The 25,135-nt window shown below is 55.8% G+C and overlaps 1 protein-coding gene across 2 annotated transcripts in view; it reads left to right on the forward strand.

Annotated features, from left to right (window-relative positions):
* The first annotated feature begins 4,637 nt into the window (after nt 1-4,637).
* The window catches only part of SPTBN2 (spectrin beta, non-erythrocytic 2), a 30,303-nt gene continuing 9,805 nt past the window's right edge, over nt 4,638-25,135 (forward strand). The window contains exons 1-18 of one of the 2 annotated variants that reach the window (XM_008146888.3): nt 4,638-4,809; nt 9,319-9,470; nt 9,920-10,093; nt 10,867-10,958; nt 11,092-11,172; nt 11,506-11,621; nt 13,858-13,970; nt 14,110-14,297; nt 15,673-15,790; nt 16,291-16,449; nt 16,770-17,072; nt 18,739-18,892; nt 19,127-19,997; nt 21,257-21,394; nt 21,709-22,465; nt 22,885-23,087; nt 23,433-23,523; nt 23,755-23,901. In XM_008146888.3, the coding sequence (XP_008145110.2) occupies nt 4,653-4,809; nt 9,319-9,470; nt 9,920-10,093; nt 10,867-10,958; nt 11,092-11,172; nt 11,506-11,621; nt 13,858-13,970; nt 14,110-14,297; nt 15,673-15,790; nt 16,291-16,449; nt 16,770-17,072; nt 18,739-18,892; nt 19,127-19,997; nt 21,257-21,394; nt 21,709-22,465; nt 22,885-23,087; nt 23,433-23,523; nt 23,755-23,901 (4,014 nt within the window). In that variant the 5' untranslated portion in view covers nt 4,638-4,652. Of the gene's footprint in view, nt 4,810-6,810; nt 7,179-9,318; nt 9,471-9,919; nt 10,094-10,866; nt 10,959-11,091; nt 11,173-11,505; nt 11,622-13,857; nt 13,971-14,109; nt 14,298-15,672; nt 15,791-16,290; nt 16,450-16,769; nt 17,073-18,738; nt 18,893-19,126; nt 19,998-21,256; nt 21,395-21,708; nt 22,466-22,884; nt 23,088-23,432; nt 23,524-23,754; nt 23,902-25,135 lie in introns of those variants that run through there. The other variant, XM_028153811.2, reaches the window with a different exon arrangement.

The following is a 25,135-nucleotide window of genomic DNA, read 5'->3' on the forward strand; positions in this document are numbered from 1 at the left end:
GCATGGGAAGCTAACCTCAGGTCACACTTACCCCCTGAACGGTGTGTCTTCTCAACCCTCATGGCTCCTCCCACCAACTCTAACTGCTCCTTGTCTTTGGACAACGTGGCCCTCAGTGTGTGGTCCCCAGACCAGTAGCTTTAATGTCATCTGGGAACAGGGTAGAAATGCAGATTGCCAAGCCCCACCCCAGACCTACTATATCCAAAATTCTAGAGCAGTGATGGGCAACCTTTTGAGCTTGGTGTTTCAAACTTTGCCAAAAAACTAAGCATAACTCGGGTAGTGTGTCCCTTTGAGGAAAAAAACATTATTTCGCGATATTTATAGTTTAAATAACATAAATGTTTCATCCTTGGCATGCGGCCGCCTCAGCGGCCGCGTGTCATCAGAAATGGCACTGACACGCGTGTCAGAGGTTCGCCATCACTGTTCTAGGGGCAGGCCCAGTGACCTGTTTTCATAGTCCCCCCCCCCGCCCCCCCGCCCCCAGTTGTGATTCACGTTTGAGAATCCGTGGTCCTGAACAGTAGAGCTCAACCCTGACAGACCTCCAGCAGAGGGACTTCTCTGATCCCATCTCATTCTTTCCTTGAGCTTTTCTGTAGCTTTAAGAAAGACATTAAATCAATGGCCAAAAAAGAAAAGAATTATGGCCTATTCATTCGATATATCTTTATTAAATATCTATTGTACTGGGCTTGGAAAACATAGCCCTTGTCCTCATTGTGTTAAAAGTGGAGCAGCAGAGAGACACATAAACCACTAACTGTAACACAACATGATAAGTACAATAATAGCAGCCAGCTGAAGTGCTGCGGGAGCACAGAGTGGGGAGTGATCAACTCTGAGGGAGGTAAAGAATTAATCAGGAGGAGGATGTGGTGAGAGGAGGAATTAGGGAATGAGACAGGCTCTAGCCCCAGGGATAGGCTTTCTAGCTTTGAATGCCAGCGAAAACGGAGAAAGGGTAAGAGGGGGGACGGGGGATGGAGGGAGCAGCTGCCCATGAGGATCCACCAGCTGAGCAGTCCAGAAGCATTTGGGATCTAGCAGGACCTCCAGCTCGCAGCTGGCAGAAGTTGGCTTTATTGTAGCATGAACAATGTAAGCTACTTGGGTCTGGCCTCGAGGTCAGTGGCTAAGAATAAAGTGCTGGTGCACTGTAATCGGGATTAGCGGCTGTACCACCCTCTCTCCAGAGTTCAGGAATCCACGGTGGAGGAGAAGGTTGACCAGTCTCCAGGGCAGAGAGAGACAGGGGGCCATGGGCTGGGGGGCAGGCAGACTAAGGAAATGTGAGCACGGAGACCCAGATCATAGGCAAGGGATGATGCACTCAGTGAAAAGAAACCAGAGCAGGACCTGTGTAGAAGACACTCGAACAGAAAACTGTCGGGCTCAGAGATGGCAGCGGGGAACACAGGCAGAGAACACAGCATATTCTCCCCAGTCCAGGGACTGCAGGGCCCAAATGCTTGAAAACCCAAACTCAGAAACGGGGAGTTAGGGCCTCAGAACCAGCAGAGAGCAGTGTTTTCACATGCAAGTCTGTGGAATAAACTCCTTGGAGTTCCAGCATGGGGGCCTGATGAGGAGCTGTGACCTATAGACACCAGTGCCATCTCGGTTCCTTTTCCTTTTTTTTTTTTTTTTAATGTGTTTTTATTGATTTCAGAGAGAGGCAGAGGAAGATAGAGAGATGAAAGAGAATATTGGTCGGCTGCCTCCTGCTCGCCCCCTACTGGGGATCGAGCCCTCAACCCGGACATGTGCCCTGATCTGGAATTGAACTATGACCTCCTGGTTCACAGGTCGATGTTCAACCACTGAGCCACACCAGCCGGGCTCTGCTCCTTTTCTATATGGTAACATCTCCAGAAACTCAGGACACAAAACATGTATGTCAAAATTTGATTTGGCCAAAGGACCATTCAAGTGGCTGAATTTTTATTTGGAGAAAGGGGAGGTTCCAACTCCATACTTGCTCCCCCAAATAATAAGATTCCACATAGCCCTGACCGGTTTGGCTCAGTGGATAGAGTGTCGGCCTGTGGACTGGGGGGTCCCGGGTTTGATTCCAGTCGTGGGCATGTACCTTGGTTGCGGGCACATCCTCAGTGGGGGGTGTGCAGGAGGCAGCTGATCGATGTTTCTCTCTCATCGATGTTTCCGGCTCTCTATCCCTCTCCCTTCCTCTCTGTAAAAAAATCAATAAAATATATTTAAAAAAATAAAAGATTCCACATAGAGGCTATAACAGCCAGCCCTTGCTGGGAAGTCTGGATCCTGTGGCTGGGCCCCAATAGGATTCCTTGGGTGGACCAAGTTGGATCCCCAAAAGGAAGCCAAAGCAGTCCATCTTTAGGTTTTGTCAGGTTAGGGGTGCCCCAGGGACACACAGTAGTTTGGAGACCAGGTCAGGCAGTCCACTTCTTTAAGTTCCTGCTCTTTGTGGAGTACAAAGGTGTAGAGCAGGGTTTGGAATCCTCACAGACACATGGTGCGGCTGGGAAGGAGACAAAAGGGAATGGTGGGGCCTAGAGAGAAATGGAAAATGCAGGCCCACCTGGAGGAATCCAAAATCAGTCATTTATAAAACAGTTTACTGGCCACACGCTGGGGGACTGGCTTTGGTGGGTTTGTGAGTCCTGATAAAAGGAAAAGGGGTCATGGAAACAGAAGGCCAGGGGGCATGCATGTCGGGGTTTTCGAGGGGAGGTGTATGCAGGGAGAGTGTAAGTGCTAGAAACGTCCATCCCAAAGCTAAGCGTGAGCATGGCTGCTGGGGAAGGGCTGAGAAGAATGGAATCGAAATGGTCCCGGGGTGTAGGCTGCTTCCCTGTCCAGCTGAGAGGTGACTAGCTCAGGTCATGCCTGGCCCACGCCACTCTTTGCTCAGGGTGACTCAACTCTGACCTAGAGTTTATTTTTATATAAATATTTACAGAGCAAATTCAGAAGAATCTGTTAGGGGAAATGATGGACTTAAAATGAGAGAGGAGGCCTAGTGAAATTAAGCTTCTCCTGTTATAGGAGTGAAAGCCCAAACCTAGGAACCCCAGACCTTAGCTCCGTCTCCCCTCATCAGTGCTACTCCCAGGGAAGTCCTTGTGCGTGTTTTCTCTTCGGGAGAAAGGGGAGGGGCAGACAGTCCTGACCTTCACGTGGGTCAGGTTCAGCTTCATGGAACCAGTTAATGACAGAAGCCAAGTTCTGCCTTTGTGTGCCCATGGGAACACACCTCCCTACCCACTCACATCTCACCGCCCTTCCCTTCTTCCTCCCTAAAACCACACAAGAAACACACACGCACACACACACACACACACACACACACACACACACACACACAAAAGAAATTCTCTGTACCTCCTCTCCAGAACCAGAAACTGCCAAGACCACAGCCCTGACCCTAGGAAGTGCTACTAAGGATTAAAATATATCTTTGTATTTGAGAGGTACTAGGAAAATGAGTAATGCAGAATTTGGGGTTCAGATAAAGTTACAGATCCAGCCAGGCCCTCCATTCCCTTGGATGGCTGCTGAATGCTGAATTACACGGGAACTTTGGACAGTAGAGGTTTTTTAAAATTCCCTAGCAGCTAATCTGAAGCTCATTTGTTAGTTTTGAGGAGGACAGAGTTTGCGTAACATAGAGTTGTAAGTAGCTCTGGCAAGCATAGTGGCCCTGATTTCCCCAACCTGGGCCATAGAAGGGGGCCATGTGTGCTAATCGCTCCCGGGGAGCTCAGAAGGGCTCCAGGAAGTTCGAGGAACATGTAAATGCTGTGATTAAGAGCTTGTCCTCCAAAGTCACAAAAGAAACTCAACTTCAAAACCCAGCTCTGCTCCTTCCAGCTGTGTGACCTTGAACCGTGACTTAACTTTCACGGTGCAACTTCTTCATCTATGAAATGGGGATGATAATGGACCCATGGGTTATGATGGGGTGATGCGTGTATCACAGCTGACATTTATTAAGCACCTGGTACGTATTCCCTGTCACAAAATTTCTAGAAAAAAAAGGGGGGGGGGGGAGAGAACCGTACTGTGTCCTCCTTTGAATTCCTGGGCACCATCAGGGCATCCCTCTTTCTGGTGCATCAGAGATGCGTCTTAGCTCGAGAGCAGGATCTCCGTCTTTCCATCTCAAACCACCTGCAGGGCCTAGGAGACGGTCTTAAGTAGAGGAGGGACTCGGGACAATTTGTGAGACCTGGGAATAAAAGAACTCTGGTCTATGCTCATTATTGCTCCAGGGGCCCCACGCCTGCGTCCTGCTTTACCCGGGTTTACGCACTGCTGTCCTGACCATGCTGAAGGCATCGCCACTTTCAGCCCCAGCCCTGTCCACTGTCCCTCTCTGGCCGGAGGCCCTGGAGCCCTCCCTGCCCACTGCTTCGCTCTGAGACACTGTTGCCTTCCTGCCTCATTCCACTGCGTCCTGTCCCCCACCAGGAGGGCTTGCCCTCTGCACCGGGGGCTCATTTCCATTGACAGAAAGACCAACCACAATCTTTGGCCGTCAGGAGAGCGAGAAGATCTTGGGCAGGAGGAGAGAAGAACATGGTGAGTGGTGGGCTCAGTGGCCCCAAGATGCCCCCATCAGCCATATTCCCCCTTGCAGGAGCAGGAGGCCACCCACCACGATGAGCAGCACCCTGTCACCCACAGACTTCGACAGTTTGGAGATCCAGGGCCAGTACAGCGACATCAACAATCGCTGGGACCTGCCTGACTCGGACTGGGACAATGACAGCAGCTCAGCCCGCCTCTTTGAGAGGTCTCGGATTAAGGCCCTGGCAGGTGAGATCGGGGGAGGGCCCGGGGAGATGCTGAGGATGCTGGGGACAGAAACTTGTCATGAGGAGTCCTTTAACTTCATGGGAAGGCAGTCTTTCTAAGCTGCTGCGCGGAAGTGGCAAATCCAGATCACCCTATCAAGACCCTGGTCCCCAACTCCAGCCTTCAGAACAAACGTCACGCAATCCAGAACATTCCCCAGCTTCCCTGACCCCAGCGGAGAGAGGGCCTGCTGACTCTGGGACTTAGAGTGTTCCCCTCTGCACTCAGCTGACTTCTTGGCCTCTGTCCCTGAGTCATGTCCTTCATTCTATGGCACTTAGTCTTGCTGTTTGCTTTCACCCACCTCTCCTTTACCTTTCGTCCCCTTGTGTCCTCATTGGTTTCCACTGTCATCTCTCACACCTGTTCTTTCCCCGCCACACACACCCAGTCCATTATCCTCTCCTCTCCCTCCCCACCTGTTCCTTCCACCTGCCGCCTGTTCCTCCCATTATTTCACCTACCTATTCCCTGAAGCAGGTGCCCTCTACCCTCCCCTGGTTTGCTCTCTGCCTGGCCCCTGCCCTCCCCTGCGGCCTGGGCTTTCCCCTTCAGCTCCTCCAAACTCAAACAAACCCGTTGGACGGGCCTCCCTGCGTTCCCTGGGAGGAGTTGTCATGGCAACAAGAGTGCAGCTGCCACCCGACACCCCTAGCGGATGGTCTGGCCCGCGTGGGGCTGAGTCACCCACACACCCCGAGACTACCCACCCCATCAGACTGCCCTCCTCCATCCCACCTTGTCTTTTCCACTGACTTACTGGCCTCGCAGCCAAGTGCAGTGGGAGAGGTCCCACCTACTCCCTCCTGAGAGGTGGTGCTTCCAGCGTGGGTGGGGTGGCTTCCTGGGAGAAGGGAGACACTGAAGGGGGTGGTTCCCAAACCTGGCCACACTTTTCACAGAATCCACCCAGGGCCGTTTTTACAAGCACGATTGCCAGTTCCCTTCCTTGGACACTTGGATTAGAATCTTCAGACATACGGTCCAGATACCAGGGTTTTTAAGCTCTCCAGGCAATTCTTTCAGCCAGCCCAGCACCAGGGCGAGGACCTCCACGTGGTGGCATAGCTTCTGGGGACCCCTTATCGTTTCCTCCTGGGCTTCTCTGTCCTGGTTGGGTCTTCAGGCTGGGAAACATCTATCCCTGTGGCTGGGAGGAGACAGAGACACGGGTTGTGGAGAACGTCGCCTCTTTGGGGGAAAGTTTCCCTGGTGCCCTGGCTCTGGCTGCACGTAGCCTCTGGAACTGTCATGATGTCTGATGCCCATGCCACGCGATACCAGGACTGGGGCGATGTCTGTGCGCCCCATGCTGCCTCTGGCTCTCTGAAGAGGCCTCTCCTCTGAGCTTTGCTTTGCACTGCACCTCGCATGAGTAGGTGCCAAACAGATGCTGAATGAATGCAGACGGGAGAGGCCAGGGTGGGCTGTAAGGGAAAGAGCTGGAGCCCAGAGCCAGGTCGGAAGGGAATCTGGTCGATTGCTCAGCAGTGGGTGTACTGGGGGCCTGGGATGGCCTGGCTGGGGGCCTCGGGGCCCAGTGTCAGGAAAGGGGTGGGACTGGAGGCGATGCTGACAGACAAGTGGGAGAAGAACACGGATTTCACAGATACAGGGGCGGAAGGAATTTCTCTTTCTCTGCTCTCTGAGCTGGGGATCAAAGCCCATGTCCTGCAGGGGGACCTCCCAAAGTCACCACTGAAACCCTTTGGGAAGCAGGACTTACTGTTGGGGAATCCTCTCTTGGCTTTTCTGGACTCTTAGGCAACTCAGGGCCTGATGGGCAGGTCTGTAAGAGGCTTGCAATTCCCTCCTCCGCCCCACAGGGCCTGGCCCTGCCCCAGCCGGCGAGCTCCGCCCCCACCCCTCCCCCGGCACTGTCCAACCTGTTTGTCTGGAGCTGCCTCGGTCTCCTCTCGCCACAGCCAGGTGTGCCCTGCTGCTTGTCTGGGCGTTGGGGAACCCAGACATCCTGTAACTCCTTTTTCTAACTCCTTGAACTTCTGCCATCTTTGGACTACCCCCTTCACCACCACCCAGGACCCCAGCCTCTGGGGATCCCGGGCGACAGGGAGGCTGAACCTGCTCCCCTGCCCCTGTGCGGGCAGGGCATGGACTCTGGGCCCCCACTGTGTAGAAGGCAGCAGGCGCCATGAATGGGAACGGCGTGAGCAGGGTGCAGGGGCACAGCCTGAACGGGGCTGGTGAGTTTTACTATGAGGCGGTGGAAGGGTCTCAGAACCCCAGGGGCCTCCTGCTCTCGCCAGCTGCCTTCATCAACCCCGCTCAGTACGCCAGCGTGCTGGAAGGACGCTTCAAACAGCTTCAAGGTGAGCTCCTCGGGCCCAGGGGAGCGGAGGGGGTCCTGGGGGGCGTGGGAGAGGAGCCAGAGCGAGGAACACGGGGTGGAACGCTGGCTGTGTGACTCGGGCGTTTGCGTTGGGAGCCGGTGTGCCAGGGGAATAATTACAAGTGGCCAGGAAATATGTGGATGCTGACAGCAGGGGGACAGGCTGCGACCCACTCCCTGGAAGGGACTGTGCGCGTGTGAGTGGGTGTGACCGCAAGGCCCCGCCGAGTGCGGCGCAGCCCGTGTCCCCCAGTGCATGCAGTGACCTCGGAGGCGGCAGGCGAGGCTGAGAAAAGCAGCGCCCGCGTCGGCAAAGAGGGAGGCCGCCCGCGAGGTCTCGCTGAGACACTCCCTTCCAGTGGGTTTGAAGGCGAAGGCCTGCTGGGACGTTTGGGGAAGGAGAAAAGGGGAGTGAGCCGGGAGGCCTGGGAACCAGGCTTGTTAGTGTTGCCCTGAGTTTCGGAGTGGGTCTGAGTCGGTGAGGAGGCAGCGTGTGTGGGAACTGGGCAGCGTGTCAAAGGGAGTTGGTGCAGGCAGGCTCAGGTATAAGTCTGAGCAGGCGTGTGTCCGTCTGGCACCAGTATTTCCGTGTGTTTCTGGAAGTCGCTGTGTTTGGTTGGGGGTTGTCTATGGATGTTGTGGACGCCTGATGAAGTTACACTTTGTCTCTAGTGCTTGGCTCTGCACATTTTCCTCCCGGCCGCCACCGTTTCCGCGTCTTCCCCGTTCGTCCTATCTGTGTGCCGAAATGGCCTCCCCGCCGTGTGCCTGGCATGGGCAGCCCCGTGGAGCCAGGAATGGCAGGTGGTCCAGGAAACCCCTGGCTCAGTCGGTAGACCCTGAAAGGAGGCCCCAAAGCACCCTTGGTCCCACAATGCTGCCGAGCACGAGCTGGCCCGGGCAGCTGTTAGAACCCCGAGGTTGGCCCAGGTGCAGGGGTTGGAGGTAAGAAAGGCAGGACTAGACATGGGTGTGCCGTGTGTTTTGTGGGTGAGGTACGGAGGAATGTGAGATTAAGGGATGAGTCTTTTCGGTTTCTGAGATGCTGGTTGCTGAGAGGGAAACCAAAGTGACTCTGCAGGTCCTGGCCGCTGGGGCTGGGTCCTTGCCCTGGGCTCCCCTGGGGAGAACGGACAGAATCTCAGCGATCGAGGCAGCGTGCGGTGGCCTGAGCTGCTTCCCTCACGTTGTCATTGATGGCGTTTCCAATTTTTCTTTTTTGGTGGAACCTAAGAGCATCCCCTCAGCAGCGCCCCTCCCCGTGGACCAGGCAACAGGACATTTCCCCATTTTTTGAGATAATTGGCGCTTGACTCTGCCTGGCTCCGCCCCACACATACCCCGTGTTTCTTGGGCTCACTCTCTTCCCTGTTCCCAACTTCAAGGCCTTATTTTTCTCCTTTGGAACGTGGGTGTCCTGGGAGCACATCCCTTGCAGCCCATTGCATGAGCCCACCTCAGGAAAACCCGGCTTCAAATTATCCCAGGAGAGCAAGCTGGCTCTGGCAGCCTGCAGTCTCTGTAATGTCACATCCTTCTAGGAGCCACGTGCAAGAGCCGCTGCTGTGCGTTACGTCCGCACCCTCCCCTTTGCCCACCACCCGGAGAGCGCAACCGCACGGCCTGCCGGGCCGAGCACTGACCTTGGCCTTGGCTGGCACCTGTAGAACACAGACTCATCCAGGCATCTTGCACACCTGGCCCGTTTAACCAGCACAGTGACCTGCTGAAGTAGAAAGTGTGATGCCCGTTTTATAGATGAGGAAAGTGAGGCTCTGAGAGAGGAAGTAACAGTTGCGCTGCTGTTACGTGGCCGCGCCCTGACCCCAGATCCCAGCCCTTCCCTCCATGTTTCGCAGCTTCTAATTTCTCTCATCCTTTCTTCTCTAAGCGTGTATCTTGCTCTCGTTTTTGTCCTTTAGCTTACTGGAGCGAGCTCATTCCAGTTTCTTCATTTCCCTGCTTTTCAAGTTGTTTTCCTTTGGGCCATCTTCCTTCCCTCCTCCCGCTCCCCAGACCTCACTTCCTGCCTCTCACCCCACAACCCCACAACCCCACCAGCTGGTCATTAGAAACAACTGTACGTGAAGTACAGCAATGACCTCCTGTTGCCACCGCAGATGAGCGAGAAGCCGTGCAGAAGAAAACCTTCACCAAGTGGGTGAACTCGCACCTGGCCCGGGTGACGTGCCGGGTGGGCGACCTGTACAGCGACCTCCGGGATGGACGTAACCTCCTGAGGCTCCTCGAGGTGCTCTCGGGAGAGACACTGGTGAGCGGTGGTCACCAGGGAGGAGGGAGCCTGAGAAACGGTGGTCCAGGGGACGATCTGCAGGGGTCTCCCCTAGAGAGGAGAGTGACCCCTCAAAGCGGAGGAGAGCAGCAGCTGCCCGGTACGGGGCACGGGTTCATTCTGAGGCTTTGCTGCGTGGATTAACCAGGAGCATTGCTTCATGGAGACGGGAACAGTGGCCCCATTGAAAACATTTCTTTTCCCACCCACTCTGCGTGCAATTAATTCCCTTGGGAATCTTAATCTGGCCCAAGCCACATCTGCAACCTCAGCTTTGGCTCCGTGAACTTGGGCCCAGCCCTGAGGCAGTCCCTGTGTTCCTGAGGGAGGTCATGGGGAAGGTGTGCAAAGCAGGGCCCCGGGGAGGTAGGAGGGAAGGAGGAGGAGGCCCACGGTCCCATGCCCTTGTGTCCCCTGTCCCTCCACAGCCAAAGCCCACAAAGGGCCGCATGCGGATCCACTGCCTGGAGAATGTGGACAAGGCCCTGCAGTTCCTGAAGGAGCAGAAAGTGCACTTGGAAAACATGGGCTCCCACGACATTGTGGACGGAAACCACCGCCTGACCCTTGGGCTGGTCTGGACGATCATCCTTCGGTTCCAGGTACCCGGGCACAGTGCCACTGAGCATGTGCTCTGCACCTCAATGCTACACCGTGAGCGGTCCCTGCCTGTCCAGGGTGGGATCAGTGTACAGTGGAGGGGGTGGAACCTTGTGTAGCCATCAGGGGACTCTCCTCATTAACCAGGGCAGAGACTGGTGTGGCCAGTTCCCTGTGGCCTGGTCTCTGTGCTGGGCATGGGCAGCAGGACCACATGTTGGTCCACGAGGGACCGGAAGTTTTACAAACTGGTTCTTCACCACAGAGAGTTTTGGAACTACATCTTGGGTTTGGTCACTGGCCCGTTCCTCTGCCTCTGACTCTGCTTACCTCCCTGCAAACAACAGCCACCTACTCCCTATGCTCCGAGCATAGCCCGTCCCGTGTCCTCGTGCCACCACTCTCTCCTGGTCTCCCCGGATGTGGCCTCCTCTGCTCCTTCCAGCCCTAAGCAGGGCTCTGTCCGCTCCACCTTCGAAACCCAGCTCTCAGCAGGTTTACTCGCCCACCCGAAGATCCCCACCTGCAGGAACCAGCACCTTTCACTTCAAGGCGCTTCCACTGTTCTGGCTTCCTGCCCCACTCTGCTGCTGCAGAGCCCTTTGACCCCGTGCTCTGTGGTCACTAGCCCAGGAGGAAAGGTCCCCAGGCTCCGTCTCTACACCCCTATTACGGGAGTCTAGAGAGCAGTTTTCTGCCGCGTATCTTGGAGCATCTCCGATAACTCCAGGAGCCCCTGTCCAGGGAGTCAAGGCCTCCCTTCCTTCCCTCTTAGATCCAAGACATCAGTGTGGAAACGGAAGACAACAAGGAGAAGAAGTCAGCCAAGGATGCCTTGCTGCTGTGGTGCCAGATGAAGACGGCTGGGTGAGGCTGCCCAGGGAGCGTGGCCGTGGACGGGTGGAGGCCCCGAGGCCGGGCGATAAAGGAAGGGCGGGCCCCAGGAACCTTGAGTCTCGGACCAGAGCTTGGACCAGTTTTCCCTCGTCTCTGTTTACAGGTATCCCAATGTCAACGTGCACAACTTCACCACCAGCTGGAGAGATGGGCTGGCCTTCAACGCCATTGTGCATAAACACCGGTGAGGAGGAGGGGTCAGCGGGCCCGTCGGAGCTGCTGGGGTGGGTGGGTTCCTGACCCAGGGGCACGCACACGTGTTGATGGAGCACTGAGACGAGCTCCACAGCCATTGTGAGGCATGAACGCTGGGAGAAGAGCCAGGATGTGGGGGCGCAGTGTTGCAAAGAAGGCTTGTGATGGGAACCCAGGGGCGTAGGCGCAGTGAGTGTGGGTCTGGGGTGCCTGGTTCTGGACACAGTGGACCTAGTGACTTAGGATAAAGAAAGGGGTGGCTTTGCTTTTCCTCTTTAGGATCTTAGGTGTTTCTGACATTTCTGTATTCCTTCCGTCCCAGGCCAGACCTGCTGGATTTCGAGTCCCTGAAGAAGTGTAATGCACACTACAACCTACAGAACGCCTTCAACCTGGCCGAGAAGGAGCTGGGACTGACCAAGCTTCTGGATCCTGAAGGTGGGCAGAGCTGTGTGGACACGATGCCGTGCCGTAGAGACAGATGGGGCTTCTCTGGGGAGCGATGGCAGTGTTCTGGAATTAGATGGTGGCGATGGCTGCACGACCTTGTGAATGTGCTAAAAACCGCCACTGAGGAATACACTCTAACAGGCTGAATGCAACGGTGTAAAACTATATCCCGATTTTAAACATGTGAAAGCCGTGGGAAGAAAGGCAGTCCGAGCCAGAAATAGCCGAGGCACGAGGCTAGTCCCAGCCCCACCCACCACGGAGCAGCTCTGTGACCCAGAGCCAGTCACTTGGCTCAGTGGCTCCGTTTCCTCGTCTTCAAAATGGGAAGACTGGTCTAGGTGGTCTGTAAGGGCCCTTCTTAGTCCAAAATCGTAGGGTTCTAAGTTAAGCTACGTGACCTGGAGGCACAGCAAGCACTGGGCTTATGGTCAGCTGACCCTGCTGATTGGCCCCTGTGGTTCCGATCTTAACGTTGATGAGACCGGGAATGGCCACTGGGCTCTTATTTTGTACCTGGCGCCGCACTTGACATGCTTTCATTAATGTGACCCGCACAGCGCGCCCTTTGACATCAGTGTCGTTATCACCCTCGGCTAATGGAAGAGAAGCCGGGGCCTGTAAAGGTGAAGTGACTTTCCCAAGGTCAGATGGCCGGCGGAGCTGAGATTCACAGACAGGCAGCCCGGGTTTCCCCCAACTGCCCTCCCCTGCAGGCCTGGTCGCCCCCAACTGCCCTCCCCTGCAGGCCTGGTCGCCCCCAACTGCCCTCCCCTGCAGGCCTGGTCGCCCCCAACGGCCCTCCCCTGCAGGCCTGGCCCCCACCAACTCCAGAGCCGGTTTCCCATTTCTCAGCCGCCTCTCTGAGAGCAGAGAGCCGTCTTGGTGCAGCCAGAAAAGGGAAGGCGGGAGGGGCCCAGTGACTTCCTGCGGGAGACACTCCCTCTTAAGGTCACCGGGCAGATTTGAGTCTTGGTTATTTTCTGCCTGTTTTCCGTCCCCCCTTTAATCAATACCTATATGGCTACTTACCATCACTGTTTCTCCAAGATGAAGGCTCTGGCCATGGAATTGGGAAGGTACTGTCCACCGCAGAGCAGTAGGCGTAAAGGCTTGTGCCCTCTTACCCGGAGTGACAAACATCAGCTAACTAGTGATGAAAGTAGGCCAGGGACAAGGTTCCTTGTAGAGCATTTGAGAAGCGCAGCTAGGACAAAGAACATCTAAGTGAAGCCAAGTATCCTATAACTTTCTGCGATGATTTCAGCGGCTCCTGCCTTCTCGGGGTTTTCAGAGGTGATCTGGAGGGCTTCCGGCCCCCCAGTCTTCCCCTTAGGAAGGATACAGTCAGCCTAATTAAGAGAACTCAGCCCTAACCAGTTTGGCTCAGTAGATAGAGCATCGGTCTGCGGACTCAAGGGTCGCAGGTTCGATTCCAGTCAAGGGCATGTACCTTGGTTGCGGGCACATACCCAGTGGGGAGTGTGCAGGAGGCAGCTAATCGATGTTTCTCTCTCACCAATGTTTCTAACTCTCTATCCCTCTCCCTTCCTCTCTGTGAAAAATCAATAAAATATATTAAAAAAAGAGAGAGAGAGAGAGAACCCAAGGCTTTCAAGTCAGAGTCAGTCTTGGCCCTTGTGGTGGGAGCTGATTTGGCCTGATGGACACTTACTTCCGGGACCCACAGCTGAACTTCGACATTGAGGTCAGATACAGCCTTGATTGTGCCCAGAGATCGCCATGAGAACTGGCCTCTAACCCTGCTCCTGGGGCTCATGGGCCCTTCCCCTGAGCATTCCCAGTTTGGGGGGCTTCATTCGTATCTCTGTCTTGCTGCCCCTGAATGTTCTGACTTCTTACACATCTTTCGAGCCCATAAGTCCATGATCCATTTCCAAGTGGGAATGCTATTTCTTTCCTTGTCTTGCTTCCTCCAACAGCTAAATTTGGTCTCCACATCGAGAATGCTGGCAAAAGCCTCCTTGGGTTTCTGAGTTTTGTACTCTGCTTGTTTCTAAGAGGAAAAAAAAAAAAGTTACCTTTTCATGCCCTTTTAATTCATATGATTTATTTGTCATTTCGCTATGAAGGGAGCTGGCAAGATGTCAACCTTGGAGGGCCGGGAGGGCCCTGGGGTTGGGGTAAGAGGTTCACGTTTCAGGGATCCTTCTGGGAGGCAGGTCTCTCATCTCTGCCTGACCCGAGTGCTCTTTTTCCCCAGATGTGAATGTGGACCAACCCGATGAGAAATCCATCATTACCTATGTGGCTACTTACTATCACTATTTCTCCAAGATGAAGGCCCTGGCTGTGGAAGGCAAAAGAATTGGGAAGGTACTGTCCACCGCGGGGCAGCAGGTGTAAAGGCCAGAGAAGGCCCGGCCTCAGGGTCTTACCCCCTCCAGCGGGGGCGGGGTGGAGCTGCAGGACTGGGCAGGGCCCGTGGACAGGACCCCACGTCACTGTCTCGCAGGTGCTGGACCACGCCATGGAGGCCGAGCGCCTGGTGGAGAAGTATGAGTCCCTGGCCTCAGAGCTGCTGCAGTGGATCGAGCAAACGATCGTGACCCTCAATGACCGGCAGCTGGCCAACTCCCTGAGCGGGGTCCAGAACCAGCTGCAGTCCTTCAATTCTTACCGCACCGTGGAGAAGCCGCCCAAGTAAGTGCCCCTCGGCCGCGCCTTGCCGCAGCTGGCCCGCCCTGCGCTGTGCTCGCCCGAGAGGAAGCTAAGTCAGGGTGGCCTTTCGGGAGGGGAATGTGGCAGCGCGTAGATGCCGGGGGGTGGGAGGGGGCTCATCTCCCTCATCTCAAAGCACTAGAAGCAGCTCCCAAATAAATTCTTAAAATGATTATCCATTTTAAAAAAATCAGGCTGTGGAAATGATTGCTAAGGGATGGAGAGTCAGTGCAAGCCACTCAGATACTGGTCAGGGTCCCAGCAGCCCAGCCCCAGCTTAGGGACCGGGTCAGGGGATTGGGCCCGACAGGCAACACAGGAGTGTGGCTGGTAGCTCGCACATTGCAGAGGTTCTTACCGTTTATGCAGGGTGTCCCCCAAGAACGTATACACACTTCAGCAGCCGATAGCGCTAATAGCTACTGGCTGTTAAAGGGTGTATACATTGGAAAAAATGAAATGTATTTTCATAAACACTGTCTTTATAATTATTCAGAGTGTGTGCATGCATTTTGGGGGGACACCCTATATATTTTAGAAATTAACTCTTTTCATGGCTGGAACTGCTGTTAGGCAGTTCTATACAGTATATGCTAAACTGTCTGTTTTCCTATTATGGAGCTCTTTTGGAGTTAGTATGCTTCAGCTCCAAAGCTAGAATTAATCCAGAAAACATCTATTCCTATACATTCCAGGGAATGATTTGACCCAGAAAATCCTCTTCTGGGCACTGAACAGAGATGTAGCTTCAAGGATGTTCACCAGCACGACCTTTTGTAAAAGAAAAATGAGTCACCACCACTGACAATCGTGTTGAAGAAATGTCGATTGACTGAAAAGATGTTCATGACAGTTTACAAAACAGTTATTTGTGGACAACAGAGAGCAAAGGGCTAAGTGTCTAGGTTCAAAGTGCCCGAGTTCAAATCTTGGCTCTTCAACTTAGTGGTTATGAGTTGTTACCCTCTCCGTGCCTCAGTTTTCTCATCTGGAAAATGGGGGTAATTGGAGGATGTAGCAGGGAGAACTCAGCAATGTGTGTAGAGTCCTTGGAACAAGGCCTGCCCCACAGTGAGAGAGTCCTGGACAAATGTTAGCCACAGCTGTGATCCGAGCCCATCTGTGTAAAACAAAAATGAAGCAAGTGCGTGCCAGTGGGTAATGGGCCATTTCTGGGTGGTTTTCAGGTGTTTTTAAATTAGGGTCTTTTGATTCGCCAGTATTCTCTGGCTTTCATGTCTTGCTTTTATAAGAAAAGCAGCACAGGACACTTCATTGTAAAACGTAGAGTCCCTGTGACCCCCCCCCCCGCCCCCGTGACCTTTGACTCTGACCCCGCCCTGGCCTCCCGCCCCAGGTTCACAGAGAAAGGGAACCTGGAAGTGCTGCTCTTCACCATCCAGAGCAAGCTGCGGGCCAACAACCAGAAGGTGTACACGCCCCGCGAGGGCCGGCTCATCTCTGACATCAACAAGGTCCACGGCCTCCCTTTCCCATCCCACAGGCGTCTCACCCTTGGCACCGGCCCCTGCTGCCCCAGCTTGAACACTGGCCCCGATGCCCACACCCCGCCCTGGTGCAGACGTGACTCACACATTCTCTCATGCGTCCTGCACACCCCCCTCCCTCCTCCCCCTGCCTCTCCATGTGCGTTCACATAATAAAGTCATGCCCTAGTCTCTTGTTCAGCCTGATGATTAATAAAAGTAATAGGGGTCACCCACAGTCCCCCCCCCACACACACACACACACACAAATCCAGTGGTTGCCATTGTCCCGGTCCCCTCGGGTCTCCCGTGGCTCTACGGCACTCAGGCCGCCCCTGCTCCTCGTACTTCCATGCACCGGGTCTAACTGACTGCATTCCACGGATGCACCAGACCGAGCTTCCCTGTACTCACCCTGTGCCCCAGCCCCAGTGCCCCCTCCTTCCTGAGCCCTGGCCCTTCAGCTCTGATCCCGTCCCACCTCGCAGGCCTGGGAGCGGCTGGAGAAAGCCGAGCATGAACGCGAGTTGGCCCTGCGCACCGAGCTGATCCGCCAGGAGAAACTGGAGCAGCTGGCCGCCCGCTTCGACCGCAAGGCCGCCATGCGGGAGACCTGGCTCAGCGAGAACCAGCGCCTCGTGTCCCAGGTAGAACAGGGGGGCTCTTGGCCTGTCCAGGCTGCTGGGGAGAAGTGGGGAGAGGGTGGTGGATAAGAAGCCCTGCAGTGAAGGGGGGAGCTAATGAAACAAGAAGTCCATCACGTGGATAAAAAGGCCAAGAATTCCAGGAGCCAGAGACTTGAGCAGGAGAAAGGGTTGGCGAGACAGGATGAGATGGGATAGAGAGGAAACTGAGAGCCACCTCATGGGGTTGGCATGTTGTGGCCGAAGTGCTGGGGGGCGAGGGGGGGTTGGGGGACAGGGGGAGCTGAGCTCCCTGAGCTCCCAATCTCCCCTCCCTGTCCCAGGACAACTTTGGGCTGGAGCTGGCGGCCGTGGAGGCAGCAGTGCGGAAGCATGAGGCCATCGAGACGGACATCGTGGCCTACAGCGGCCGGGTGCAGGCAGTGGACGCCGTGGCCGCCGAGCTGGCCGCCGAGCACTACCACGACATCAAGCGCATCTCCGCGCGGCAGCACAACGTGGCGCGGCTCTGGGACTTCCTGCGGCAGATGGTGGCCGCCCGGCGGGAGCGGCTGCTTGTCAACCTGGAGCTGCAGAAGGTGTTTCAGGACCTGCTCTACCTCATGGACTGGATGGACGAGATGAAGGTGCGGTGATCAGGACTGGGGGGGTACAGTCCCTCCCGTGCTCGGCTGATCTTCACAGAGGATGTGCCAGAGCAGGGCCCTGTCCCCAGTTAGATGAACAGAGCAAACAGGTCCCTGTCCTCATGGGCTCATGTTCTAGCGGGAGGAGACTGGGGATAAACCATGGACCTATCAACAAACAGAAGAGCAGGTGCACATAGCACCTCTGAGGAGACGAGCGGGGCTGCGGAGGGAGTGGTCTGGAAGGGCCGCTGAGAAAACGCCTGCAAGCTGAGCTCAGAATAGTGCAAGCAGCCAGCACGGGAGAGCGGAGGAGAGGAGGCCCCGGCAGAAGGAGCACCCAGCAAAGGCCTGGCCATTGCAGCTGGCATGTTCAGCATGAGAGGGGACGGGGCAGGGCAGGGGAATGAGACAAGGAAGGCAGTGGCCAGCTCAGCTCATTAGGGCCTACAGGCCGGGTCGAGGAGTTTGGATTACTATTTTTGTTGTTAATCCTCACCTGAGGACATTTTTTCCATTGATTTTTAGGGAGAGTGTAAGAGAGAGGGAAAGACAGAGAAACATTGATGTGAGAGACACATCGATTGGTTGTCTCCTGCACAAGCCCTGACCAGGGCCAGGGCCGGGGAGGAGCCTGCAACTGAGGTATGTGCCCTTCACTGGAATTGAACCCGGGACCCTTTGGTCTGCAGGCCGATGCTCTATCCACTGAGCCACCTCCTGCTAGGGCAGGAGTTTGGATTTTATTCATAGTAACATGAAGCCCTTTTTAAAATATTTTTTTTATTGATTTCAGAGAGCGGAAGGGAGAGGGAGGAAGAGATAGAAACATCAATGATGAGAAAATCATCCATCAGCTGCTTCCTGCACACCCCCTTCTGGGATTGAACCCAAAACCTGGGCATGTGCCCTGACCACGAAACAAACCACGATCTCCTGGTTCATGGGCTGATGCTCAACCACTGAGCCACACTGGCCGGGCTTTTTTTTTTTTTTTTTTTTAATCCTCACTCCAGGATATTCTTCCACTGATTTTTATAGAGAGTGGAAGGGAAGGGTAGAGACAGAGAGAGAAAGAAACATCGATGTGAGAGAGACACATAATAGTGCCATGGAGTCTTAAAAGCGATGAGAAAGTTTTGAAAAGGGAAGAGACAATTCCACTTGGTTTTTAGGAAGGCCACTTTGACTCTGTGAAGAAGGGCTGTGGGCAGCCAGAGGGGAGCCGAGAGACCGGCTAGAGGCTGCTGCAGTGAGCTCGGTGACAGATGGGGATACGGAGGGGTCTGGAGAGATGCTGATGATGACTGGGGACCGTGCCATGATATCAGGAGGCGATCATTCTGGGGCCGAGAAAATGAGTCAGAGCGGAGATTCCGGGGGCAGGATTTAGTAAGAGAGTCCTGCCACAGGAAGCGAGATGAGCACAGAGAGGCCAGGGTGCCAGGACACCTGGGGTGTCCCTGTGTGGGGGGGGCTCACAGATGGGAGCAGGTGTGTTCACCTGGTGTGACACCAGGAGCCGCCCAGAGAGGTTGGGAGGGGCGACGGGTCCAGGAAAGGGGAGTGAGGTTAGCACAGGTCTGTGGCGGGGCTGAAAGAGGCCTGGTGAGGAGGACCTAGGGGGCTCTCAGATGGGCACCGATGTGCCTGGTGTGCCTGGCAGGGCCGGCTGCAGTCCCAGGACCTGGGCAAGCACCTGGCTGGCGTGGAGGACCTGCTGCAGCTGCACGAGCTGGTGGAAGCCGACATCGCCGCGCAGGCGGAGAGGGTGCGGGCTGTCAGCGCCTCTGCCCTGCGCTTCTGTGACCCGGGAAAAGGTGAGAACTGGGGGAGGAACTGGAAACGGGAGGGGCCAGGAAGGAGAGCATTATGAGCCGAAACATTAAGAACAAGACAGGTGAAATCTGGGACAGGAAGGATGATGGGTGGATGGTGGGTGACAGAACTAGGGAGGGAGCCCTAGGGAGCAGAGTGAAGGTTTGAGACCAGAGATGGGTGGGCAACAGGAGGGCCACGCTACAGCTCTGAACCCCGCACCGTGACGTTTTCAGAGTACAAACCGTGCGACCCGCAGCTGGTGTCCGAGCGGGTGGCCACCCTGGAGCAGACCTACGAGGCCCTGTGCAAGTTGGCTGCGGCCAGGCGCGCCCGCCTGGAGGAGTCCCGGCGCCTCTGGCGTTTCCTCTGGGAGGCGGGCGAGGCCGAGGCCTGGGTGCGGGAGCAGCAGCACCTGCTGGCCTCCGCGGAAACCGGCCGGGACCTGACCGGCGTCCTCCGCCTGCTCAACAAGCACACGGCCCTGCGAGGCGAGATGAGCGGCCGGCTGGGGCCCTTGAAGCTCACCCTGGAGCAGGGCCAGCAGTTAGTGGCCGAGGGCCACCCTGGGGCAGGCCAGGCCGCTGCCCGGGCAGCTGAGCTCCAAGCCCAGTGGGAGCGGCTGGAGGCTCTGGCGGAGGAGCGGGCCCAGCGGCTCGCCCAGGCCGCCAGCCTCTACCAGTTCCAGGCGGATGCAAACGACATGGAGGCCTGGCTGGTGGACGCGCTGCGCCTGGTGTCCAGCCCGGAGCTGGGGCACGACGAGTTCTCCACGCAGGCCCTGGCCCGGCAGCATCGGGCCCTGGAGGAGGAGATCCGAGGCCACCGGCCAACCCTGGACGCCCTGAGGGAACAGGCTGCTGCCCTGCCTCTGGCTCTGAGCCGCACCCCCGAGGTGCAGGGCAGGGTGCCCACCCTGGAGCGGCACTACGAGGAGCTGCAGGCCCGGGCGGGCGAGCGAGCGAGGGCCCTGGAGGCGGCCCTGGCGCGCTACACCATGCTCAGCGAGGCCGGGGCCTGCGGGCTGTGGGTGGAGGAGAAGGAGCAGTGGCTCAACGGGCTCACGCTGCCGGAGCGCCTGGAGGACCTGGAGGTGGTGCAGCAAAGGTAGGCCCCCTGCAGCTCCCTCTGGAATGGCCTTGTGAGTGGGGGGCTGGCGAGAGGCATGGCAGGCCTCACCGGAAACTGCCTGCTCTTGCTATATCCCTTTGAGTCTGGTTTTCTGTTGTTGTTTTAATGAAAAATGCTAAACATACTCAAAAGTAGAAAAGATTGTGCAACAAACGCCTACATACCCACCACCTGGGTTCAGTAATTGTTAATATCTTGCTCTATTTGATTCATTTTCCTTTTCAAAAGCCAAGCCCCAATATTATCATTTCATCTCTGCATTCTCCAGGATGCATCCTTTAACAAATATGAGGAAGTATTGTTAAAGTTATTTTTTAATTGTGTGTGTGGATTTAAAATAGCTAAGGCTTTGAAGTTATAAACCTTTAGATAGAGACACTGATTGACCTCATGAAGTAGCTTGATTTTTACAGAATAATAAATGTTAAAATCATATAGAAAGGTCGTATTTTTTTTATAGAACCACAATACCATTATTACACAGAACAAAATTAGCAATGCCTTACTATCATCTACTACTCAGTCTCTAGTCAGATTTCCTGGTGGTTTTAAAAATGATAATAAAATTATTATTTTTTTTTTAGTTTTCAAATTATCCTATGACGGGTTGGCAAACTACAACCCTTGGGCCAAATCCGGCCTACAGCCTGTTTTTGTAAATAAAGCTTTATTGGAACAGAGCCACACTCATTCATCTACACGTCATCGGAAGATAACAGAGCTGAATACTGTGACAAAGACCATATGGCCCACAAACCTAAACTATTTACTGTGTGGCCCTTTACGGAAAATGTTTGCTGGCAGTCTCTGAGAATGTAAAATGTCCCTGGGAGAGATTATGCTTCACATCTTGATCAGTTACATATTTTTGGTTATCAGTTCATTTTTAACTTGGGTCCCAGGTAGGCAGCTAAGGAGTAAGGCCCAGAGGAATAAGGTAGGTTCTGGTGAAGGCTGGGGCCCTGTGCCAGGATTAGTTAACTTGTGCAGCTGTTCTTGACTTTTAACTTCCACATCTTTTTGAGCAACTCTAGAGATGATCGTTTTTCTACTTGTTTAGGGGGAGTTGGGGACTCCCCCTTGACCCACAGATACTATGAGCCTGTAGGTAAGAGGTGCAGAGGCTTCTATAAACAAGCTTCACACTGACCGAGAGGAGTTTCCGTGGTTGTCTAGGGAGGTTGCAGGTGCGTCACCACCTCCCGCCGATCTTACCCGGCTCTGCCACCCCTCAGGTTCGAGACCCTGGAGCCCGAAATGAATGCCCTCGCGGCGCGAATCACTGCCGTGAATGACATTGCAGAGCAGTTGCTGAAGGCCAACCCCGCGGGCAAGGACAGCATCGTCAACACCCAGAAGCAGCTCAACCACAGGTGGCTGGAGGGCGGGACTAGGGAACTGCGAGAGGACACAGTAGATGGGATGGCAACCAGAGTTCTGTAGGGCATGGAATGGGGGTGAAAAATGAGGTGGGAAGGTGGTCTGGAAGGTGCTGGGGGAGGGGAATAATGAAAGATGAAAGCGGGCAAGGTGGTGTGAAGAGGCTGGAGCCTGGACGGGGAGCAATCAAGATGGAGACGAGAGGATGGAGCGGGTGGGGAGAGAGGCAGGGAAGAAGCTTCCAGATGGACCTGGACAGGGCGGGAGGCTGAGCCGCTCAGACATCAGACCCGCCCTCCACTCCCAGGTGGCAGCAGTTCCGGTCCCTGGCGGATGGCAAGAAGGCAGCTCTGACGTCAGCCCTGAGCATCCAGAACTACCACCTGGAGTGCACGGAGACCCAGGCCTGGATGAGAGAAAAGACCAAGGTCATCGAGTCCACCCAGGGCCTGGGCAATGACCTGGCCGGGGTGCTGGCACTGCAGCGCAAGCTGGCCGGCACCGAGCGCGACCTGGAGGCCATCGCCGCCCGGGTGGGTGAACTGACTCGAGAGGCGAATGCCCTGGCTGCCAGCCACCCCGCCCAAAGCTCTGCCATCCATGCCCGGCTTGGAGAGGTGCAAGCTGGCTGGGAGGACCTCAGGGCCACCATGAGACGTCGAGAGGAGTCGCTGGGTGAGGCGCGGCGGCTGCAGGACTTCCTGCGCAGCTTAGATGACTTCCAGGCTTGGCTAGGCCGCACGCAGACTGCGGTGGCCTCTGAAGAAGGGCCGGCCACCCTGCCCGAGGCAGAGGCCCTCCTGGCCCAACACGCAGCCCTACGGGGAGAGGTGGAGCGGGCCCAGAGCGAGTACAGCCGGCTGCGGGCCTTGGGTGAGGAGGTGACCCGGGACCAGGCCGATCCCCAGTGCCTCTTCCTACGGCAGCGACTCGAAGCCCTGGGAACCGGCTGGGAGGAGCTGGGCCGCATGTGGGAGAGCCGGCAGGGCCGCCTGGCCCAGGCCCATGGCTTCCAGGGGTTCCTGCGGGATGCTCGCCAGGCCGAGGGCGTGCTCAGCAGCCAGGTGAGAGCCCAGGGCACAGAGTCAGGAAGAAGGGGAAGCTGGGCAGGGGCATGTGAAGGAGAGAGGTGGAGGGGAGGGATGTGGCAGCAGGTGGGGTGAAACAGGATGGAGGAAACAGGATGGGCAGGAAGAACATGTTAGAAAAATGGACCGTGACTTAACCGAAATTGACATAAACGGGCTTGTCACATGGTTACTGCAGAAATGGACTCAATCGCTAGAAACGGGATGGAATCGGGTTTGGACTGTTAAAGCTTCTCCAGCCCCGCTCCCTCTAACTTCCTGAGATTCCACGCAGTCCGGCACCATTCCGCCTGAGCACGGCTGGGCGGTCTGCCCTGCCCTCCCCGGGTGGCCTCTGTGTCTGAGAACCGAGTTCTGCTTTGAGAAGTGAGCTCGCTGCCTCCCCTCCCACACAGGAATACGTGTTGTCTCACACGGAGATGCCGGGGACCCTCCAGGCTGCGGATGCTACCATCAAGAAACTGGAAGACTTCTTGAGCACCATGGACGCCAACGGGGAGCGGATCCGCGGGCTCCTGGAGGCCGGGCGCCAGCTGGTGTCTGAGGGCAACATCCACGCCGAGAAGATCCGAGAGAAGGCGGACTCCGTCGAGAGGAGGTACGAGGAGGACGGGGCCGCTGGAGGGTTCGAGAGGGAAATGGGTGAAAGCAGGGTGGCCTCGACGATGGAGAACGCGGAGGTCAGCCTGGCAGATGGGGCTGGGGGCTGACAGGAAGTAGAGGAAGAAGAGCCAGTGGTCAGAGAGGGCCTACGCCATGGGCTGGGAGGTTCTGCCTCCCTCACACGGGAGCAAAGTGAAGTCAACCAGGGCAGCCGGACACCGGATTCCGGGCTGTTTCACAGTGTGCCCACAGCAGGAGGACTGGAGGCTTCTGGGTCAGTCAGAGGGTCATGAGCCCTTCCCAGCAAGTTCGGGAGTTTCACAAGGGGCTGTCGTTACAGACACAGGAAGAACCAAGAAGCGGTGCAGCAGCTTTTGGGACGTCTCCGGGACAACCGAGAGCAGCAGCATTTCTTACAAGATTGTCACGAGGTGAGGCTCAGTTCCCCGTCCCCCCCGACAGGCCCAGCCATCCTTTCCACGGTGCCCTGGCTCTCTGAGCCAAGAGTGAGTCCGATGCCGTGTCCCCTGAGCAGGTGAACCCACACAGCTTCTCCCCACGTCCGCCGTCTCCCAGCTCACCGGCCCCCGCTTTACGCCTCACTCTTCCCTCCCTCTGAAACGCACGTGGCCTTTCTCCATCCCTGGCCTGTGCCTGTCCAGCTGAAACTCTGGATCGATGAGAAGATGCTGACGGCCCAGGACGTGTCCTACGACGAGGCCCGCAACCTGCACACCAAGTGGCAGAAGCACCAGGCGTTCATGGCTGAGCTGGCCGCCAACAAGGACTGGCTGGACAAGGTGGACAAGGTGAGCGGTGCGACAGGAGCAGCCGGGCGAGGACCCTTGGACTCCTCTGGGCAGGGTCCCAGCCACAGTGCCGGGGCGGACCCAGGCTTCGGGATGTGGCTCTTTCAGGGTCAGAGGTCATGGGGCCTCCCATGCCAATCTTCCAAGGTGGGAAATTCCACCCTGAGGAACACACGTTCCAGGTCTGTGGGACAGTGACTCCAGAACTTGGAGGAAATGCAAATGAGTGAGGAGCCAAACTGCGGCTCTGGGTCAGCGCAACAACTATTGCGGGGTCCCGCGCAGGATGACCCTCCTCGGCAGGGTCAGCACACTCCCTCCGGGACGGGCCCGGTGGGGAATGCTTCGGGCTTTTTGCGAGCCTTACAGTTTCTGCGGCGACCGCTCAACTCTGCCATCGTAGTGAAAAGCGGCCATAGGAATACATGCATGGACTAGTGTAGCTGGGTGCCAACAAAACTTTATTTATAAAAACAGGGCCGCAGTTTGCCAACCCCTGCTTTTGAGTCTTGCTATTCCTGGTATTTGCTCTCCCACCCAGCTCTTCCTCAGGAGCTGAGCACAGGTAAAACTTTATTTCTACTCAACGAGTGTTGCTGGACAAGATTATATGTGCTCAGCACTCTGCCAGGGGCTGCAAGGTTTATAAAAAAGATACTTTCCTTCCCTCAGGGGCATACTGGTTGGGCAGAAGAGGAGACCAGTGTATATTCCGTGTTTCCACTTGTTCCGCAAACATTTACTTGGTGCTACAATATGCAAAGCCTTGTATATGGAGGGGGGACAGGTGATTCCACTGTGGGCCCCACCCTCGAGGATGCCACTGTGGCCAGGATCTGAGTCATACACACAAGTAGATAAGTTAGATCCAGAGCAGAATGTCGGGAGCACAGTAAGAACCAATCAAGCCTGGACTCCGAGAGACGGGGTGGGGAATCCTAGAAGCAGGAGCCTCAGGGCAGTCGTGAGGGATGAGCAGAATTTGGACAAGCAGATACTGGAGGGACGATATTTCTAGGTAGAGAAACAGAGCAGCTGGAAACCAGAGAGGTGGAAGTGGGGTGTCTGTCTAGGAGCCAAGGGGTAAGTCCATCTAGGATCGCAGGATGCATGAAGGGGCGAGGGAGGAGACGGTGGGAAAGTCCTGGGAGAAATGGTCAGAAGAAGCCCCCATCACCACGTCAGGACTGTGTGTCGAGTGTGGATTGCGCTGGAGGTTTGTGAAGTGACCCCA

Source organism: Eptesicus fuscus, chromosome 13, assembly GCF_027574615.1.
Source record: "Eptesicus fuscus isolate TK198812 chromosome 13, DD_ASM_mEF_20220401, whole genome shotgun sequence".
In the NCBI taxonomy this organism is placed as follows: domain Eukaryota; kingdom Metazoa; phylum Chordata; class Mammalia; order Chiroptera; family Vespertilionidae; genus Eptesicus; species Eptesicus fuscus.